The 19,771-nt window shown below is 45.3% G+C and overlaps 1 protein-coding gene across 1 annotated transcript in view; it reads right to left on the bottom strand.

Annotated features, from left to right (window-relative positions):
* The window catches only part of LOC310917752 (vascular endothelial growth factor receptor kdr-like), a 129,413-nt gene that overhangs the window by 79,074 nt on the left and 30,568 nt on the right, over positions 1 to 19,771 (bottom strand). Inside the window, exons 2-4 of the mRNA XM_083876262.1 lie at positions 16,677 to 16,773; positions 11,571 to 11,773; positions 1,874 to 2,001 (exon numbers count right to left, since the gene is read on the bottom strand). Coding sequence (XP_083732388.1) covers positions 1,874 to 2,001; positions 11,571 to 11,773; positions 16,677 to 16,773 — 428 coding nt within the window. The remainder of the gene's footprint in view (positions 1 to 1,873; positions 2,002 to 11,570; positions 11,774 to 16,676; positions 16,774 to 19,771) is intronic.

Raw genomic sequence — 19,771 nt, forward strand, 5'->3', positions numbered from 1 at the left:
CAGTGACTAAACAGACCTGACATGACTGAAAAAGCTCTTTTTGCCCCGAATTAAAATCGCGTTAAGGGGAATTAAAAGCCTGAGTTGTGTGTCTTAGCATGAGTTTATTAATAAAAAGATGATTTATTGAGAGAGCTGGGATCTGCTCAGTGTAAGCAAGAGGTACCTTTCTCTGAGTGCAGTGATTTTAAAGTATAATGGTAACATAAGGAACTTAATTTATGGTGGCAAAAAGTCCATTTTTCCTCAAGAATAATAAAACGTGATAAAGCTGAACTTCAGGGTTTGGCAGCTCTGCTCCCCAATGCCTGGGGGGAAAGAGGGAAGAAAAAATAACCCTGCTCAGGAGGCCCTTTTCAACACCACACACAGATTAAACATCTCCATAAAATATTCACAAATACCTATTTAAAACAATCAAACAAAACAAAACAAACCAAACAAAAAAAAAAGCGTCAACGCCGCTCGAAGGAAATCACAGCGGCTTTCCTCCCTTTGAAGTGTTGTCCTCCCTCTCCAGTTGTCTGCTGGAGATTAAATTTGGAAGGAGAGGATGTTCTAAATTTGTCTGATGGTTTCTGTCATCCCATCCTCTCCTCTCCTGCCCCGTTTCCTCCAGGCTGGGGTGATGCTGTAGGATTTTACTTTTTCTATTTCTCAAATCCTGAATTGCTTTAGTGTAAAACTCTAAACTCCATACAGAGTGCGAGTTAACTGTCGTCACTCTTTGGTCAGACACAACAGTTCCTCCAGGCCTGAAATCCAAGGACACTTCACTGTCTTGGACCCCAAAAAGTGTCAACAAAAGTGAATTTCGGGTAGCAAACTAGGGGAATGTGGCTGCAATTGCAGGATTAACCCCTGAGATGTAAATGGACCAAACCTATAATTGTCTGAAAAATTCATGTCCATTGTCTATCTTGGGTGTGGCCCCTCAGAGACTTTTGACTGCCCAATGTGATCCTATTGGAGGCCTTTAATGAATGCCCACTTTATTCTCTTTAAGCCCACTTTATTCTCTTTAAGCCCACTTTATTCTCTTAACCCTGTCCAGCCTCTGTTCCAGGGAGTGGCTCTGAACCTCCTGAGGACAATTCCCCATTTTTGCTTCATTTCATCAATTCAAACCAAGCTGGGAATTTTGGGAATAGGTGGCTCCAGCATCCATCCCTTTAAAGCCCTTTAAATGAGTGACTCCATCGACTGATCAGACTTTAAATTTCTATTTTTATTGTCCCAAACAGCCCGTGCTGTGACCTTGACATTCAGGTGTAACTGCTGCCAAAGGGGTGGATGCTGGAGCCATCCATTCCCAAGATTGGCTTGAATTGATGAAATGAAGCAAAAAATGGGCAATAGTTCTAAAGAGGTTCAATGTACCAAGAGAGAACCTTTCAGAGAGATCCAGGTGTCATGCAAATAATTTTGAAGGGCTTTGTCATCTACCTCTGCCAATTGATGGAGGAACACCATGCCACAACACTGAATAAATATGTGATAAACTCAGCTTAATCCCTAAAAAACCTTTTTACCCAGTTCAACAGTAAATTGAGAGAACAGGTTCACGTTTCTGGATTTTCACACTTTGTCATCTACCTCTGCCAATTCATGGAGGAACACCAAGCCACAACATAGAATAAATATGTGATAAACTCAGCCTTACCCCTAAAAAATCTTCTTATCCAATTCCACAGTAAATTGAGAGAACAGGTTCACATTTCTGGATTTTCAGTGTCTATTTTTTATGGAGTTTATCCAGATTTATATATATATATATATATATATATATATATATATATATATTTGTGTTTTTCCCCACTTTGCTGGCAGCCCAGACCTTGAACTGAGCTTTTTTGGATCCTGGGGGTCTTACCTGGGTGAGTTTGGGCTTGATGCCTGGGGAGGTGACCCTGCAGGGGATCACCACTGTCTTCTTGTCATCCACGATGTAGATGATGTCGGGGTGCTCCGAGTGCATCTCCACAAACGGGTTCCTGTAATCTGCAGGGGAAAAAGAACACGGGTTGGGAAAACTGCTCAGGGCACAGCACTGAACTGCCCACAAAGGCTGTCCTGGAGTCAGGACATCCAGTGTCATCTTGCCATTGTCACACAGGGGTCAGAGCCAAAGCCAATTCCTGGGATTTAGCCCCAATGGCCAATTCCTTGGATTTAGCCCCAATGGCCATTGCCTTGGATTTAGCCCCAATGGCCAATTCCTTGGATTTAGCCCCAATGGCCAATGCCTTGGATTTAGCCCCAATGGCCAATTCCTTGGATTTAGCCCCAATGGCCAATTCCTTGGATTTAGCCCCAATGGCCATTGCCTTGGATTTAGCCCAATGGCCAATTCCTTGGATTTAGCCCCAATGGCCAGTTCCTTGGATTTAGCCCCAATGGCCAATTCCTTGGATTTAGCCCCAATGGCCAATTCCTTGGATTTAGCCCCAATGGCCATTGCCTTGGATTTAGCCCAATGGCCAATTCCTTGGATTTAGCCCCAATGGCCAGTTCCTTGGATTTAGCCCCAATGGCCAGTTCCTTGGATTTAGCCCCAGTGACCAATTCCTTGGATTTAGCCCCAATGGCCAAATTAGCCCCAGTGACCAATTCCTTGGATTTAGCCCCAATGGCCAAATTAGCCCCAGTGACCAATTCCTTGGATTTAGCCCCAGTGACCAATTCCTTGGATTTAGCCCCACGTTCATCCAGGAATTGCCCAGAATGGCACATTTCTGTACAAACATGGGAAACACTTCATGGGTTACCAGCTCAAAATACCTAAAATTGATGTACCTTTTCCCAGCTGCAAATAGGACAGGTATGGGGCTAGTGATCCACCTAATGGGAAGGGAAACAGGGATTTACAGGGTCTGTGACAACACCTCTATTTCAGCCCTTAACTGATTTTTAATAGCAGCCTCCTCCTGAATTGCCACACTGAAAGAACCAGGGGCTGCAGATAAAAAACCCCAGAGGAGATAAAATCTGGATTGGAAGCCAAAGGAGATAAATCTGGCCCTTCTATCATCACTCTCTGGGATCTTCAAATCTTAACAGGCAGTTTGTGGGTGATGAGGGTTGGGAAAAGGAAAGGATGGCTCCAGCTGGGGGATTGTGAATCACTCCTGGGTGTTGGGTCTCCTGGGCATCATTCTCACTGTGGTTAAAAAAAAAAAATAAGAGAGAAAAAGCTGTTTTATAGGTGGTGTCCTGGAGCAGACAGCCGTGATTTGTGTTATCTCAGGGATTTTTTGTTATCTCAGTGATTTGTGTTATCACACTGCTTTATACCCGAGCTTGGAGAGTTCTCTGCTTGTGTAAGGGCTTTTCCTTCCTGGAAAATTCCCTGAAAAGGCTTTTCCCTCCCTGTTTCCATCAGAAATATCAGAACTCTTGAACAGGTGGGGATACCTGTGGATGGGATATCTGCAGGTGGGATAACTGTAGGTGGATACCTGTGGATGGGATATCTGCAGGTGGGATATCTGTAGGTGGGATATCTGTAGGTGGGATATCTGCAGGTGGATACCTGGGATTGGCTCCCAGTTGCCCAGAGCAGGGGGCTAATAAAGCCAAGGTTGTGGTTTTGATCCCTGTATGGGTTTTTAATTTAAGAGATAGACTCCATGATCCTTAGAGGTCCCTTCCAACCAGGAATATTCTGTGATTTCAGCTTGTAGGGCTGTCCTGTTATGGGTTTGACATGAGAGCCCCTGCAGGAGGGGAGGGCTGCACTTTGTCCATCAGGGGACAGTGACCCTGCAGTGACAGGGCTGGGCAGCCACAGGAGAAGGTCAAGCACCTGGCTCTGTCCCTGAGGCCAGAGAGGTTTTGTTTCCCATCCCTAACTGTGCAAAAGGAAAAAAAAAAAAAAACAAACAAAGTCACACAATCCCACAATGTTTTGGGTTGGAACCTTAAAGCCCATCCAAGGGACACCTCCCACCATCCCAGCTCCATCCATCCATCCTTGGACACTTCCAAGTGGACACCTCAAGGATTTCAGTCATCAAGCACTAAGGACACAGAAAAAAGCTCAAACCTTGTGTGTCCTGCTCCAAACCCCCTCCTAGGCAGGAGCAAGGCAGTGGCATTGGGAAGGAGAAGATTTCCAGCACTTTCCAGCCAGCTGGACTGCTCACTTAGCAGATAAGCAAATATATAAAGTGGCTCAGCCTTGGGGGCTTAACAGAATGACAAAGGATAAATTCTAAGCTAATCAACTGCCAGCTGATACCTTTGTTATGGTTTGTGCAGACAAAAAAAAACCCCAAAACTTGATCCTTCTTGAAACCTTTCAGTAGTTCAGGCTGATGGTGGCATGGAAAAATGATCTGCTGGAACATCAGGAGTGTCACTGCCAGCTTTACAACCCTGCTCACCACCTCCAGTCCTCCAGCCATCAGTTAACTCCTTGTAAAAAACTCTCTCAGAGACAGAACGTCTTGAAACAAAAAGGGGACAGGGTCAGTTTTCTTTAAAAATGATAACCTCAGCCTGGAGGAAGATCTCCAGCTCCAGGTGGTGTAAATCAACTGCACTCAGCCGTGGCAATCTGGAGAGCTGTGGCATGGGAAATGCAGGTGTTGTCCTCTCCACAGTCACCCACACTGAACTCCCAGGGGAAATTCCTCAGCAAAGAAACCCCCTTGATGAAAAGAGAGTTATTTCTCTATGGCTTTGGCACATCTGTTCCTCCTGAGCTGGGGAGGTGAAACGCCCTATGAATCTCACCCAGAAGGAAACACCCCAGCAATTATTCTCAGAGGACAATTAAAAAAAAATAATGATTTACTGCAGAGTGTGAAGAAAGACGAGAGCTGAAGCACTTTGGGGACTTATCAGCTGCAGAGGGAGGGAGGGAGGGAGGGAAAGCTCCTTGCCCTGGCTCTCAGACTCAGTGTCTGCCTCCCCAGGTCAGTGGAAGTTTGCAGGAAGCTCAGGCAAGGCTCAGCAGGAGGAACACAAAGAGCCCAGCCAAGGAAGGGAGCAGTGGGTGGGGAGGGAAGGGACTGTCTGACAGCACAACAGCAGCTCCAAGGTCAAGTCTCCAGGAGACCATTGTTTTACTTCAGGCTGTGAAGCCCTTCGTGTTTAGGTGCTTGTAGTGTCCTGGAGGAGGTTAATTGGGTTAATTGCTGTTTGAAATGAGCTTTGGGAGGGTCATTCCAGCTCAGCTGTCCCCTCACACCTCCACAGTGACAGTGGGACACAGGGATGTGACACAGGGCAGGACACAGGGCTGGGACACAGGGATGGCACAAGGATGGGACACAAATCCAGGACCTAGACACAGGACACAGGGATGGGACACAGGGCAGGACACAGGGATGGGACACAGGGCAGGACACAGGGATGGGACATGGGAATGGGACACAGAGTAGGACACAGGGATGGGACACAGGGCAGGACACAGGGATGGGACACGGGAATGGGACACAGGGATGGGACACAGGGATGGGACAGGGATGGACACAGGGATGGACACAGGGATGGACACAGGGATGGGACACAGGGATGGACACAGGGCAGAACACAGGGACAAGACACAGGGACAAGACACAGGGATGGGACACAAATCCAGGACATAGACACAGGACACAGGGCTGGGACACAGGGATGGGACACAGGGCAGAACACAGGGACAGGACACTGGGATGGGACACAGATCCAGGACACAGACCCAGGACACAGACCCAGGACACAGGGCTGGGACACAGATCCAGGACTCCCTGTGACACCTGCTCTTTGTCCAGTGTCCCCTGCAGTGCAGGGACATCTCTCCATGAGCTCTCCACTTACATCCCCCTCCCAGAGCCATCACAGCCCCGTCCTGCCTGAAGCTGAGGGATTTAAACCCCTCCTCACTGCACTCACCCTGCTGTAGATCCAATCTCTCCTACATCTCTTTTTTTCCCTGCCTGAAACCTCCTCCTGACACACACACTCACAGAGAGGATTTTATCCAGTATTTTGAGTGGGGTTTTTTTTTTTTTTTCACTCCTGCCCATGCCTCCAGCATCGTGACAGCGATTTTGTCTCCTGGAATTTGTCTCCCAGCCCAAGCCCAGGAGGTGACATCTCCTCTCCCTTCAGCCCACCAGGATGATGAGCACTAAATGGCCTTTGAGGACAACTCTCTGAGTCCGTGAAAATTCTTCAATATTCTCATTTTGCCTCTCGCTTTGTTCCAGATAAAGATAACTCACCCTCACCATTTATTTTCTCCACTCAGCCATGGCTAAGCTGGGGATGGAGCCTGGGCAGAATTTTTACAGGTTCTTTAAGTTCATGTTTTGACATAATCCCCGCGAAAGTTTGTCTTCATCAAGGTAAAAAAAAAAAAAAAAAAAAAAACACTGAGAGGAGGTTTAGAACCTTTTTTTTTTTTTGCAGGAATAACAGCATTAGGAGTGGAGTTTTGGGAAGTTTCACAAGGAAAAAGCCTGGGCTGCTCAATTCCCCCTGGTGACCCATCAAAGCTGCCTCCAGGTACAGGAGTTCCTCCTATAAAGCCACTTGTTTTGAAACTCAGATCTTTGAAAATAAAAGGCCTTTGAGTTTGGCAGGCCAACGAAAAGAATGTTTAGATTAAACAGAAAGGAGAATATTTTTCTCTTTAGGCAAAACAAAAGTGACTGCAAAAAAAAAAAAAAAAAAAAAAAAAAAAAAACACCAAAAAAACCCCAGAAGCCGTTCTGAGTCAACATGAAGCATTCTTGTTTTGGTCAAATGAAATGCATTCTTCCCCTGGAGATTGCTGTTAGAAACACAGGAATATTTGAAAATATTGCTCTAAAAAGCGTTAAGTTCAAAGATTGTGGAAGCAAAATGCTTCTCACTGCCAAGCAAATAAAGGCAAAATGGAAAGACTTATTTTTAAAATATCCCAACAGAACACCACAGGAAAAGAAGTCTCCATGCTTTGTCTGAAATTGTGTTTTAAACAGCAGAAAAATTTATAAATTCTGGCATCTCCCTCAACACCAGATTTTAGGCAGGTTTGACTTTGTAGAAAATATTTCTCAGCTTTATGTGAAGTCCCAAGTTTCTAGAATATCTCAGCTCTGCAGAGTTCCCTGTCCCTGCCATCCAGGGATGCTCCTACACCGTGTGAGGCAGAGCTGGAAGTGCAGGGCTCCCACCTCTCCACCAGCCCAGGAGGAAGGAGCAGCTCTGGCTCTCTGAGCACACCAAATACATCTGGTATTTCATGGCATTCAGATGAATTCTCATGGATGTGAAAGCAGAGATTGCCCACCCTGTTCAATTCCAGGATTTGAAAGCTGCATTGTCCCATCAGTTGAGTGTCCCAAATAACAGATACACTGATTTCCCTAAACATCCTTTTAAGACTAAATTCTTCAGTCCTAAAGGGTTTTGCTGTCACAAATGCTTTTCCAAAGATTCACCCTGAATGTCCAAGCCCTCTCTTCTTTCTCTTCCTCCCCAGGCATGCACCTTCCCACCAGGATTCTTTGTAATTCCTCTCCTCCTACACATTTGTCCTTCCGTCTGTGAGACATTCCTAGCAGAGCTGGGTGACTGCACTGGACATATTTTACTGTAAAAAAAAAAAAAAAAAAAAAAAAAAAAAAAAAAAAAAAAAAAAAATCCCATTGCTCATTTTTGTTCCCTTTGAGCTGCCTCTCCCCCACAAGTCAGAATCAGTGAGTTCAGATCCAGGAAAAAAAGGAAACAGGAACTTCAGGGAAGTGTGGTTCTCTGTGGTTAAGTGAATGCGACCTACTCAACAACCATTCCAATAATGGGAATTTTTGGTAGAATATTCCCCCAAAATGCTGTTTGTTTTTTTTGATTTTTTTTTTTCCAACTCTACTAGACAAATGCATTACTGAGCACTGAATCATCTTGGATCTTCTTGTGACTCTTCAGATGAAGGGGGTTGACTTTTAGTGCCTGGAATAGGAGATGACATGAACTCCTCTGGTGCTGGATAGACTCAGCTTTTTCTTCCCCACAAATACTCATGTGGATGAATAAATTTCATTTTCCTGGTAAAAGCCAAAACGTGGTTCTTTGAATCCTCTGACACAAATGCTGCAGAGGCAATGAGTTTGTCTGATGGCATTTGAATAGAGCTGCAAACCTCCACCTCCAGAAGACACAAATCTTTGCTCTCAGCTCTGACTCAGGGTCTCGGGGTGTTGCCAACGATGATGAACCAACACAAGGAGCAATTTCCACCTCCCAGGGGACTCAGAAATGCCCACACAGCTAAATTCAGCTTTCCCACCCCCAGGTGAGCACACCTGCTCCATTCATGTGGGTGACACTTTCCTGCCTGTTCCTTTTCACTCTTATCCTGCTTTCCCAGCAAGTTTTCCTCTAATTGGAAAGTGCCTTTTTGGCGTTACTTCTCAGTTCCTGAAGTCTTTTTTTTTTTCCTCCCTTTCTACTTCCTTTCTCTGTTTTTTTCTTGGTGCTCTGCTTGCTTTATCCACCCTGCTCCTTGTGCTGAGCTGTTTCCTTTTCCCATTACACCCAGCTCAGATGCCCCAGCTCCAGCATTGTTAACCCAGCCCGTCCCACGCTGCAGGAAACTCAATTTTCTGTCCACACTCAGTGCCCTGGCTGCCTACCCAGCCCTTCATTGCTCTGTGGCAGGAAATATTGTAGATCTTTTGGGACTGCCTGAGCACTTTTCCTGAAGAAAATATCCCAAGTTATGAAATGCCTCGCTGGGGATGCTCTAAAAAAAAATAAAAAATAAATATAAATGGCAGGATGTCCTCCTGCTTGCCAAGGTTCTCCTGACAAACAGCACAAAAAAATCAACCTCTCAGGTGCACTTTAATTGTGTCCCACCTCCTCCCTTCTTTAAAAAAACTCTTACTCAGACTCCTGTGCTTGAAAAGCCACAGAAGGAAAAGTGGGTGGGAAATCCTCTGGCTTGCCCTGTGCCCCCCAAAATCAGAGCTCTGCCCCAAAAGCTGCAGGTTCCTGCTGGGATCTGGCCCCTGTGAAATGGAGCTATTTATACCTCAGCATGGCTCTGTGCTCTTCCTGCCCTTCAGATCCTGTGGGAGATTTGTTGGAAGCTGTCCTGGGGACCAGGAAGCTGCTCTGAAATTAAAACAACCACTTCAGAGCACACCTATGGCTCTCTTCAATCTCCAAGCATGTCTTTTGAAGGGAATTGTTGTGACAGAGTCTGGGCAGTGCTGAGAAATCCATCAGCTGTCTGCAAGTGAGGGAAATAACAGATCACTGGCAGTGCCAGGCAGGGGAGAGGCACAAAACTCATCTCTGTGGATGTTTTGTGCAGATAGAAAATGCTCAGGGAGGGCTGAGCCAGGTGCAGGTAGAGAATGTGGAGGCAGCCCCTGAAGGCTGGAGATTCCTCTGAGGTTACAAACCATTATTGCCAAAAAAGGAAGGGAAATGGTATTTTATTTTTTTTCCTTTCATTCCTGGCTGGCTGCTTGACACCGAAATGAGAAGATGATTGTATGGGAAGCCCCGTTATTATATGATTTCCTGTGCTGGCTCCTGTTTTTCCAGCCTCTGGCAGGACCTGGCAGTCGCTGCTCTCCCTGTGGGGTGGTGGAGCTGTGACCCTGCACACCCCTCAGCTGGGCTCAGGCACTGAGAGAGGCACAATGCAGGAACTTCATCCTGAATTCACTGTCCCCAAAGCCTTTTCAGTCCTTCAACCTTTCGTCCTTTCAGTCCTTCAACCTTTCGTCCTTTCAGTCCTTCAACCTGACTCCAGCTCATCATCATCTCCCTCCCTGCCATGATCACATCTCAAATCTCAGCTTTTATTTCTATTTCACTCACACCTTTTACACCTCCAGCATTTCTTACCAGACAATCACATCCACAATCCCATCCTCTCCCACCTTTCCCGACAACACGGCTCCGACAAACCCAACGCGACTCAACAAGTTTTGCCAGGGAAACCTTGATAGAAAAAGGGAGGACTGGAAAGATAAAATGTAGATCTGCTCAATGTGCACACCCCTCAGCTGGGCTCAGGCACTGAGAGAGGCACAGCTCAGGAGCTTCATCCTGAATTCACTGTCCCCAAAGCCTTTTCAGTCCTTCAACCTTTCGTCCTTTCAGTCCTTCAACCTTTCGTCCTTTCAGTCCTTCAACCCATCTCCAGCTCATCCCCATCTCCCTCCCTGCCATGATCACATCTCAAATCTCAGCTTTTATTTCTATTTCACTCACACCTTTTACATCTCCAGCATTTCTTCCCAAACAACCACATCCATAATCCCATCCTCTCCCACCTTTCCCGACAACACGGCTCCGACAAACCCAACGCGGCTCAACAAGTTTTGCTAGGGAAACCTTGATAGAAAAAGGGAGGGCTGGAAAGATAAAACGTAGGTCTGCTCAATGTGAGTAACGCTACGTAACTCCTTTATTTCAAGAGAAATGGCGTCTTTTATACACCCCTATATAGTTTACAGTTTGGATAGCTCAGTCATTGGCACACAGCAAGAGAAAGAATGTAAACACACATTATTTTAGTTACAATTAAGGTGGCTACACATGTGCCTACTAACTACTTCACCCAGTGACTTTCAAACCTTAATCTTTTCCCAAACACCTTAAGAACTCTTTTCTAACTGCGCCACAACCTTACAAGAATTTTATCTGCGTCGTGGCTCCAAGGCCCCGACAAGGCCTCAGCTCAGGGTAGTTCAACATTCTGACATAAATCATGACCTCCTGTAGAAGCATCCGTGACTTACAGGGACAAGGGACTCTGCAGAGCTGAGATATTCTAGAATATGTGGGTTTATTGCAGGGGTTGTGGGTAGAAAGGGCTTTGCCTTCAGCCACCAGCCTGGGCTGGAGGGAAGTCCCAGAGAGAGAATGAGAGAGAGCAAGAGGGTGAGCTGGCAAGAAGAGGGGAGAGAGCTAGAGAAACGTGGAAAAAGAGTGCAGGGGGAAGAGAAGAGAAGAGAAGAGAAGAGAAGAGAAGAGAAGAGAAGAGAAGAGAAGAGAAGAGAAGAGAAGAGAAGAGAAGAGAAGAGAAAGAGAAGAGGGGCGAAAGGTGGGAGAGCCAAGACAAGAGAGCAGGGACCAGAGAGTGAAGAGGGCAAAGAGAGAAGAGAAGAGAAGAGGTCGAGGTCCAGGTTACAATCCATTCTATCTTCTTTTGTGATGAATATTCTAATTTACAGTGACCAACCAACACAAGACACAAAATCCTATAGAATTTACATACAGCCTATAAGAACTACTACATTACCATGTGTTATATTCTAAACTCTAAAAACTACTCTTTAGACTTTTCTGTTTTGCTCCATTGACCTTTGGATCCCTCAGGTCTTGTTCAATCCAAAGGGATTCTCCTTCAGCTGCCCAGGCTATTGTCTTTAGGTTATAGAGTAACTAAGACTCGGTATCCTACAACTCAAAGTACGCTTTCATTTCGATTACAGGTTTCAGAATCTTTTATTTTCAGAATCTTTTATTTTCAGAATCTTTTGCTAAGCAATCATATTTATAAGGTTTCCCTGATTCATCTTTCCCAACAACCTCCTACCCTGAGGAGATTAACAACAAACAAGCGCCACCCTTACCTTGGACAAAGACATAGATCCTGGCCACGGGCCCCTGGTGCTCGGGGGTGCTGTTGAGGGCACAGCTGAGGTAGCCCGTGTCGTTGGCCGTGGCTCTCCTGAGCACGACCTGGCTGCAGCCCAGCCCGGGGCTGTCGCGACATGCGCCGACGTGGATACGCGGATTGTCCTCTCGCGGCTGCCAGCTCACCGACGGGGCTCCCCTGCCAGCACAACACACCCAAATCACACAGCGATCAGGCAAAAATGGGGTTTTTTTTATCCTTCTTGGATAATCGTTACCCCCTGTGGCAGTTCTGGGGGTTTTTTTGTTCTGCCAAGGTTGGGATGAATTATGGGAATTTGCAAGACAGATTTAATTAGCGTATCTAGTCTGGTGACTGGGATGCCCTGGCATAATATTCCTAGAATAAACAGAACTTTGAGATTATGAGAAGATGGGATTAGAAACCTGCTTAAGGAAGAAGATTCAGAAACCTGCTCAAGGAAGAAGATTCAATCAACCCCCTACGATGAAGATGTTGAAAAATGCGTGAGTTGGTTGTATGATCTTTTAACCTACTTATTGTAGTAGAAATCATTAACCTCACTGAAATGGTGTATAAGGTCTTGGAAAACCTGAGTAAAATCAAATTCAGGTCATGGTCAGTCTTCCCATCTCTCCATCAATCGTTGATAATGAATAACATGGGAAATGTAGATTTTGAGTTCCAACGTGGTTATTGTATCTTATCTATTTACAGACTCAGTCTATCAAGTTAGAGAAACAAGGTAAAATGGAGCCCCTCTGACTCTTTCCAAGGTTATTTAAGTGATAATCCCCCAATAACAAGGTGACACCTCTATTATTTATATTTCTCACCCAATAATGACCATCCAAGGCCCACAATGTGAAACCTTTATCACCCAATTACAGAAAACCACCCAAAGCTGTGAAGAAGAAGGAGGAAGAAGGTAAAGAAGAAGGAAGAAGAAGGTGAAAAAAAAGGAAGAAGAAGGTGAAGAAGAAGGACTTAGACAACACCTTAAATCCTCCACCTTGACTCACACACTATATACTAAATTACTATAATTATATATTACTATATACTAAAATCCCCAAATCCAATTTTCCAGAATCCCAACAGTTCCCATCTCCTACCCTTGTCATTCCCAAATCAATTATTAAAGTCACTGATTGTTTGCAATTCCACCCATCAGAAATTGAGCTGCATCATCCCACACTCCCCAAACATTCCTGAAATACTCTGTGGGAACTGCAGCAAGTTGTAACTGCCTCAAGCTCCTGCAGAAAAGTTTAATTTCTCTTCTAACACAAGTTTGTTTTTATAACACTCTGTTTTAGCCACTTCAGACATTAGAAAGCATCAGATAAAATTATATGTTTGTTCCAGGCAGAGGATTTTGCATATTTTAAGGGCTAAATTAATGTATATTTTTCTTGCAGTGAGGCTGCACGGAGAGAGGAGGAGATTTATGTAAATTTTCATCACCTTTCTTGCTTAATCAGCAGTGACTCAGTCTTGATTTTTGTGGAACTTATCAGGTTACAAATCTGGGAATACCTGCTCAGGACACATTTTTATTTTTTCTAATTCTCCTTGTGACAGCACCCAGAACATCAAACCCAGGAGGAAGAGGATGCACATTTTCCCCCACCTGACCCCTGTGCTGCTGGATCTCCAGGCACAGCTGGTGGAAAATGCAATTTTGTGGAGTCCAGGACAAAAAAGCAGGGCCTGGGTGTCACCAGCTGCAGGACCCAGAGCTCCCAGCTGATCCAAGTCACAGCTGGATGTGCTGGGAGCATCAGGAGCTCCTGGAGCTCCCTCAGGGCTCTGGGGATGGACCAGAGCTGCCACAAAACCCTATGAAGATGTTTTTTGGAATAAATTGGTTTTTCAGTGTGGAACCTGATGGGCTGGGGGATAATCTCCTGTGGATTTTCCTGGGTGTTAGAGAGAGGGAGCTCTGTGTGTGCTGGCCCCCAAAAACACGGGGCTGGCTGTCCTCTCTCTCTCAGAGAATCCCCACTGGCATTTTCTGGGCTGGGGAAAGGAGTGAGAACCCCCTGGACTTGCCCAGCTCGGTGCTGCCAGGGAGAAAATCCAGTCCTGACATATGGGGATTCACGAGAGTAAGACAGATTTAATTTTCATATCTAGTCTGGTGATTGGGATGCTCTGGAAAGAACAAACAGAACTTTGAGCTCATGAGAAGATGGGATTAGAAACTTGCTTAAAGAAGAAGATTCAATCAACCCCCTACATGGATATGTCAAAAAATGTATGAGTTGTTTATATGATTTTTTTAACTTAATTGTTGTAGTAGAAATTATTAACCTCACTGAAATGGTTTATAAGTTCTTAGAAAACCTGAGTAAAATCAGATTCTGATCATGGTCAGTCTCCCCACCTCTCCTTCAATTGCTGATACAAACCTGCACCAAGCTGTGGTTCCAACTCACCCAAACCCTGCCCTGAGCTGCTTTTAATTTTACCAGAGTCCCTCTCTGCAGGTAATCTGTATGTGGTAGTGGTTACAAAGCTGTGGATGCTAAAGAAGAAACACTTTAAATCACTTTTAGTTTAATTACTCTATTATTTTGAGGAGTATCATCAAATCTTGCTCATTTATCCAAGGTGACAGGAGTGAGGAGTGAACAGCAGTAACTCCTGGGCTCCATGTGTGCAGCACTGACCCCTGAGCTCACTCACACATCAATGGGATTGCACTTGGCACCTCTCGAAATTTCTCTCCCACTTGGATATGTTAAAAAGTGTATGAGTTGTTTATATGATTTTTTTTAACCTAATTGTTGTAGTAGAAATTATTAACCTTACTAAAATGGTGTATAAGGTCTTGGAAAACCTGAGTAAAATCGGATTCTGATCATGGTCAGTCTCCCCATCTCTCCTTCAATCACACTGCAACTGAGATGGGAACACCCAGAGTGAAATCCCCAGTTATCCAAGAACCCCAGAGCCCCAGTGTCCTGCAGGGGAGCAGTGGGTGCAGTCAGAGCACGTCTGCCAGGACATCCAGTGACATTCCCACAAACATCCTCTTGGCCCTGGCTCCTGCCCGTCCCTCTGTCGCCTTCCTGGAGAGGAGACGGACACGGAGCTGGGCTCTTGAGGTTATTCCCAGCACTGGGAAAAGTGGGAATATCCTCTCTGCTGAGCAGCCTCGCCCTGGTTTTGGATGTTCTGGTGGCTTGGACAGCCCCATCCCACGTCAGAGCAGCTTCCCATTGTCCTTCCGAGTGCCCGGAGTGTGTCCCCACCCAACCAACGTCACTGGTGACTCCAGGACTGGGATTGCTGGGCTGGAACAGGGAACAGAGCCATGGAGACACAGCTGCCAGCACGTCACCGTGTCCCTTTGTCACCCACCTTGTCCCTCTGTGTATCCAATTCTGCTCTGCAGCTCTGGGATTTCACACCTGAGCTTCCTTAAGCCTTTTTCCCCCTTCCACAGATTATCCTGGTGGAAGGTGAAGCCTCTGGGTGTTGCTTTGGGATTTTTAGAGGGGACTGGCAGCAGCAGCTTTGGCCCCACCACCACAAAACCAGGAAATCTTGGCCAAGAACCTCAAAAGCTGGAGCTGATAAGGGACGATGGACATTTACACAGCCCAAATGCTCCTGGAAGCACAAAGGATTCTAGTGATCCCCTGGGCAGAGGAAAAAGGAGGACAGATATCCCCAGAGGGGCTGATCCAGGGAATCCTGTATTCAGAAACAACATTTTCCTTTTTTTTCAGTTTTTTTCTCCCAAGGAGCTGAGCTGCTCCAGGCTCTAGTCCCACTTTACATCTCGTGCTCACATCCTTTTGTGCCTCTCAAACCCATCCTGGGGATTTCTTGCTTTGCATCCACAAAGCAACATGAGACTCAAGTAACTCCTTCAATTGTTTATTCATCTTCAATTTATTCATTCATCATTTAATCCTCCAGATTAAAAAGGTTTGGGGGATGGAGAACTGCTGGGAAATGTTGATTTAATTGGCCTGAGGCACTCCAGGTTTTATGGACAGCACCACAGAGATGTTAAAGGGCTGCTCAGACTTTATTGCCATTTATTTGCTGTTTGCCAAGCTAAAAAAACCACTGGGAGGTTGCTCTGACCTCGTAAGCCACATGGCAAGCTGGAGGAATTTGGAAAAAAAACCCACAAAACATCCCAAATTTACACACAGGCTGAGCCCATTCACCTTTCACTATAACAAAGAATTAAACAGTCTGGGACAAAAATCAGAGGGGACGTGTCAGTGTGACCTAAACCTTCCCATTGCTTTTTTTCTGTTTTCTCTTGCAGGAAACCATCCAGGTAGTGGCTGCAGCTAAGGGAACCTTGCAAGAAGATGTAAAATCAATGTGTGTGTGAAAGAGAGAGAAATTATGAGACTTTGTGCTACCTTGAGTTTGTTTTTTTTTTTCCTACAACACCCTCAGAGAAAAAAAAACCTGAGAAACAACCTCTGGCTTTGGTGAAGTGTAAAAGTCCCACTCAGAAGAAGCAACACCTCCATCCATCTCAGCCTGAGGCCTTTGGTGGGAGGCAGCAGCTGCAGCAGAGTGCTCTGGGTCTGCTTTTTCCTCGTGTTTCAGCTGTGTCTGAGCATCCCAGAGCATCCTCTCCCTGTCACCACAAACTGTGCCAGGACTGGGATTTACAGCAAGTTTTTCACAGTCCTGGTTAAATCTGATTTCAAGAACAGGTTATGTTTGAACAGGCTGAATGCATCACACTGTGATGGGGAGGTGGCAGCTCCTGGTGAATTTGTCTGTCATTTCCTCATGGACAGGGAGCAAAGGAGTGGCTTTGGCTGCAGAGGAGCTGGATTTGCCCCTGTTCCAGGGAGGATTTCCAGCACAGCACATCCCACTCCCCTGAGCTCTGCCCTGTGCTGACTCAGGGCTTTTCCCAGACCCCTGAATGCCACAACACAAAGAATTTGGCTGAGCTGACCCCAAACCCTCCTCCCTGCTCTGTCACAGCCCATCCAACTCCCTCCACACAGCCCCAGCTCCTGGAGCTCTGCTGAGCCAAACCAATCAACACAAAGACAAAAATCCAGCATTTTTCTGGAGCAACCCTTACCAGCATTTTATTTTTAGGGTGTCTCCTGGTGAGATGACGACATGGTCACTGAGGATGCTCAGCCTTGGTTTCCGAAGATGCTCTTCCTCAGCCAGACCTGACCCAAAAAAAAAAAAAAAAAAAAAAAAAAGAATAAAACATCATTATTTTAGAAGGGCAGCAGAGCAGCACAATGCACTCGAGGCAAACTCTTTGTTTTGTAAATATTTCCTAATTTGAGGGCCCACACAGTGCTGCATTTATCCCTGGTGGGGTGATGCCCTCGCTTTGGTTTTGTTCCTTTCATTCCTCTCTTTTTCTTCTGACACCGAGCACCTGCACTTGTGCCAGCAGAGTTTGGAGCCAGCTTTATCACTGAATTAGTGCAGATTCAGGAGAACAGATCTGTGTCAAAAGGATTTTGCACACACACATAAAAGTGGAAGCGGTCACGTCCTTGGGAGATAATTTGATGGGTGAGCTCATACATTGCATTTTAATTAATAGGGGGGATAGAAAACAATAATAGAGAAAAAAACAATAATGAAGAGGAAAACAAGAATTCTGGGGAGCAGCTCTGTGATATTAAAGGCAAATTGAAAAAGCTGGTGTTGATCAAATCACAATTCCCAAGTCACCATTCCCAAATCGCCATTCCCAAATCACCATTCCCAAGTCGCCATTCCCAAATCGCCATTCCCAAATCACCATTCCCAAGTCGCCATTCCCAAATCACCATTCCCAAATCACCATTCCCAAGTCGCCATTCCCAAATCACCATAACCAAATCACCATTCCCAGATCACCATTCCCAGATCACCATTCCCAAATCACCATAACCAAGTCGCCATTCCCAAGTCACCATTCCCAAATCACCATTCCCAAGTCACCATTCCCAAATCCTGTTCCTGAGCTGAGCCCCAGGCTGGGTGGGCACTGTGGGCTGGGCTAATGCTCCCAGGAGAATCTGAGATTTTCCTGACACTGACAAAGATCTTTCTCATCATCTCCTGGCCCAGGAAACGTCCCCAGGGACAACCACAACGAGACAACGCTCAGAAAGCGAAACAGAGAACAACCAGAAGTGGAGGTTGGCCAGGCTGGTCGCTTTGTGCCCAAATTCAAAGTAACACAATCAAGGAGAGGAGAAACCAAGCTCTGATAAGGATCTCCACTTCCAAAAGCTCTGACACTAAAACTGTGTTTTCTTTCCCCCTCCTGCTCTTTAAATTTCTCTTTTCTCCTGCACCTCGAGCTCGATAAGGCAGAAATCCTCTCTGGGCTTTATTTGCAGGGAGATAACGTATCTGGCAGAGAGAGAAACACTGAGATTTAACTTTTCAACTGCACGAGGCAGTGATTTTTCCTGCCCACTCTCAGAGTTCTTCCAGAGGGGATTGTTGTAAATGTATATTATAAAATTGGCTTTTTGCAAGATATGTCTTATATAATTAATATATACATTGTGGTAAAGATATAAGAGATAAGGTGGTTTTTTTTTTTTTTATTTCTGGTATTAGTAAAAAAAGATTAGGCAGAGTAGTAGCTAATATAAGTCTGTTTAAATTATCTATTTAGTCAAAATATCATCCAGTAAATATGTAAAGAAAATTCTGCTACTGATACACCAACTATCAATATCTACCACCTAAAAAAATTACAGACCAAAGCCCAAGTTGAAGGTAATAATGAAGACACAGCCACAAAACACACAGGCTCTAAAAAGGCAAACCCAAAGAAAGACCACGCAAAACAGTTCCTAAAATATAAAAAACTAGTTTTATGGAAATATATGAATATTCATAAACTAACGTGATAAAAAGGATATTAAAAAATGTCTCTAAAAGAGCACAAAGTGTAGACTTAGTTAAATGCCAAGTCACTCGGCTGTACTTTGCTTTTTTTACCTCCTAATTGTCTTAATTTTTTTTTTTTTATTAAACATATTTCTTAAAAATTTAAAATTTACCAAAAAGTGAGCCTCGTTTTTCACAGGATGCTGCCCAGACACCACTGCTGGGCTGCCCTTGGAGCCCCTGACCCTTCCTACAGATTCTGACTGAGATTTTGAAGCAGTTCTGGGGCCACCAGAGATAAATCCATCCCACTCCCCTTGCTCTGGCGCTGCTGCTCCATCTCTCCAAAATCCTTTGCAGAATAAAAAATTGAAGCCTGACCAACCCAAATTCCCTCCAGTGAGACATAATTTTGCACCTCCAAACTGCCTTTCCATGGAATGCTGGGGAAACATGAGCAGCTCCAGCCACAAAATTCCCATTTATTTAAGATTCTTCAATACCCCCAGGATGGCACAGGCAGGGAGCAGCATCACACTGAGCTGAGAACCAACAGAAAAAAAAAAAAATCAAATTTCAGGAGGAGACGCTGCCAGGCTCAGCCCATCCTTGCTCTTGGCTCCAAACCCCCTCTGGGTTTGCAGACAGAGTCAGGACCAGGCTGAGTTTGGCACAGGTTCTGTCGTGGTGCTGAGGTATTTCACAGCCCCCTCACACTGACTGTGCTGAGCTCTGCAGAAATGCTCCAGGCTGTGCCCAGCAGCTTCAGATTTGTCTGTCAAATGTCATTAATTTGCCAGCTGAGGGAGGGGTTTTTTTGGGTCCCTGTGGCTCTCCCAGGACTCTGCTCCTCCCAGGACTCTGCTCTGGGATGTTGATGTTGGGACTTCACCCAAGACTTTGAAAATCTTGGGGTTTGAAATAAAATTATTTCTCTCCTTTTGTGCTTTCTTAGGGCTTAGCTGGTGTCTTGAGCTGGGATTTTGACTCTGGGTTGTGGCTCTCACTGTCAGAGGGGCTGGGCTCAGAGCCTGGGCTCTCTTCTGACTGCAAAGTCTCTGAGCTTTTAAAACACTTGACACCGTTCTTGCTAAAAAAAAAAAAAAAAAAAGAAAAGTATTTTTTCAATTATTCTGGTTTTTGCTTCTGAGTTACTCCTTGCCCGAAGTTTATTTTGGCTTGGGGAGATGAAGAGCAAGAATGAGCAAAGTGGGATTTCAGTGGTTTTCCTTTACCCCACAGAGGACAGGGGGAGAATTCCTGTGCCACACACATCTGGGCTGTGCTGGCAGGTGACAGAAGGTTTAGACAAACACAGCC

This window comes from Zosterops lateralis (genome assembly GCF_965231275.1).
Source record: "Zosterops lateralis genome assembly, chromosome: 21".
Taxonomy (NCBI): Eukaryota; Metazoa; Chordata; class Aves; order Passeriformes; family Zosteropidae; genus Zosterops; species Zosterops lateralis.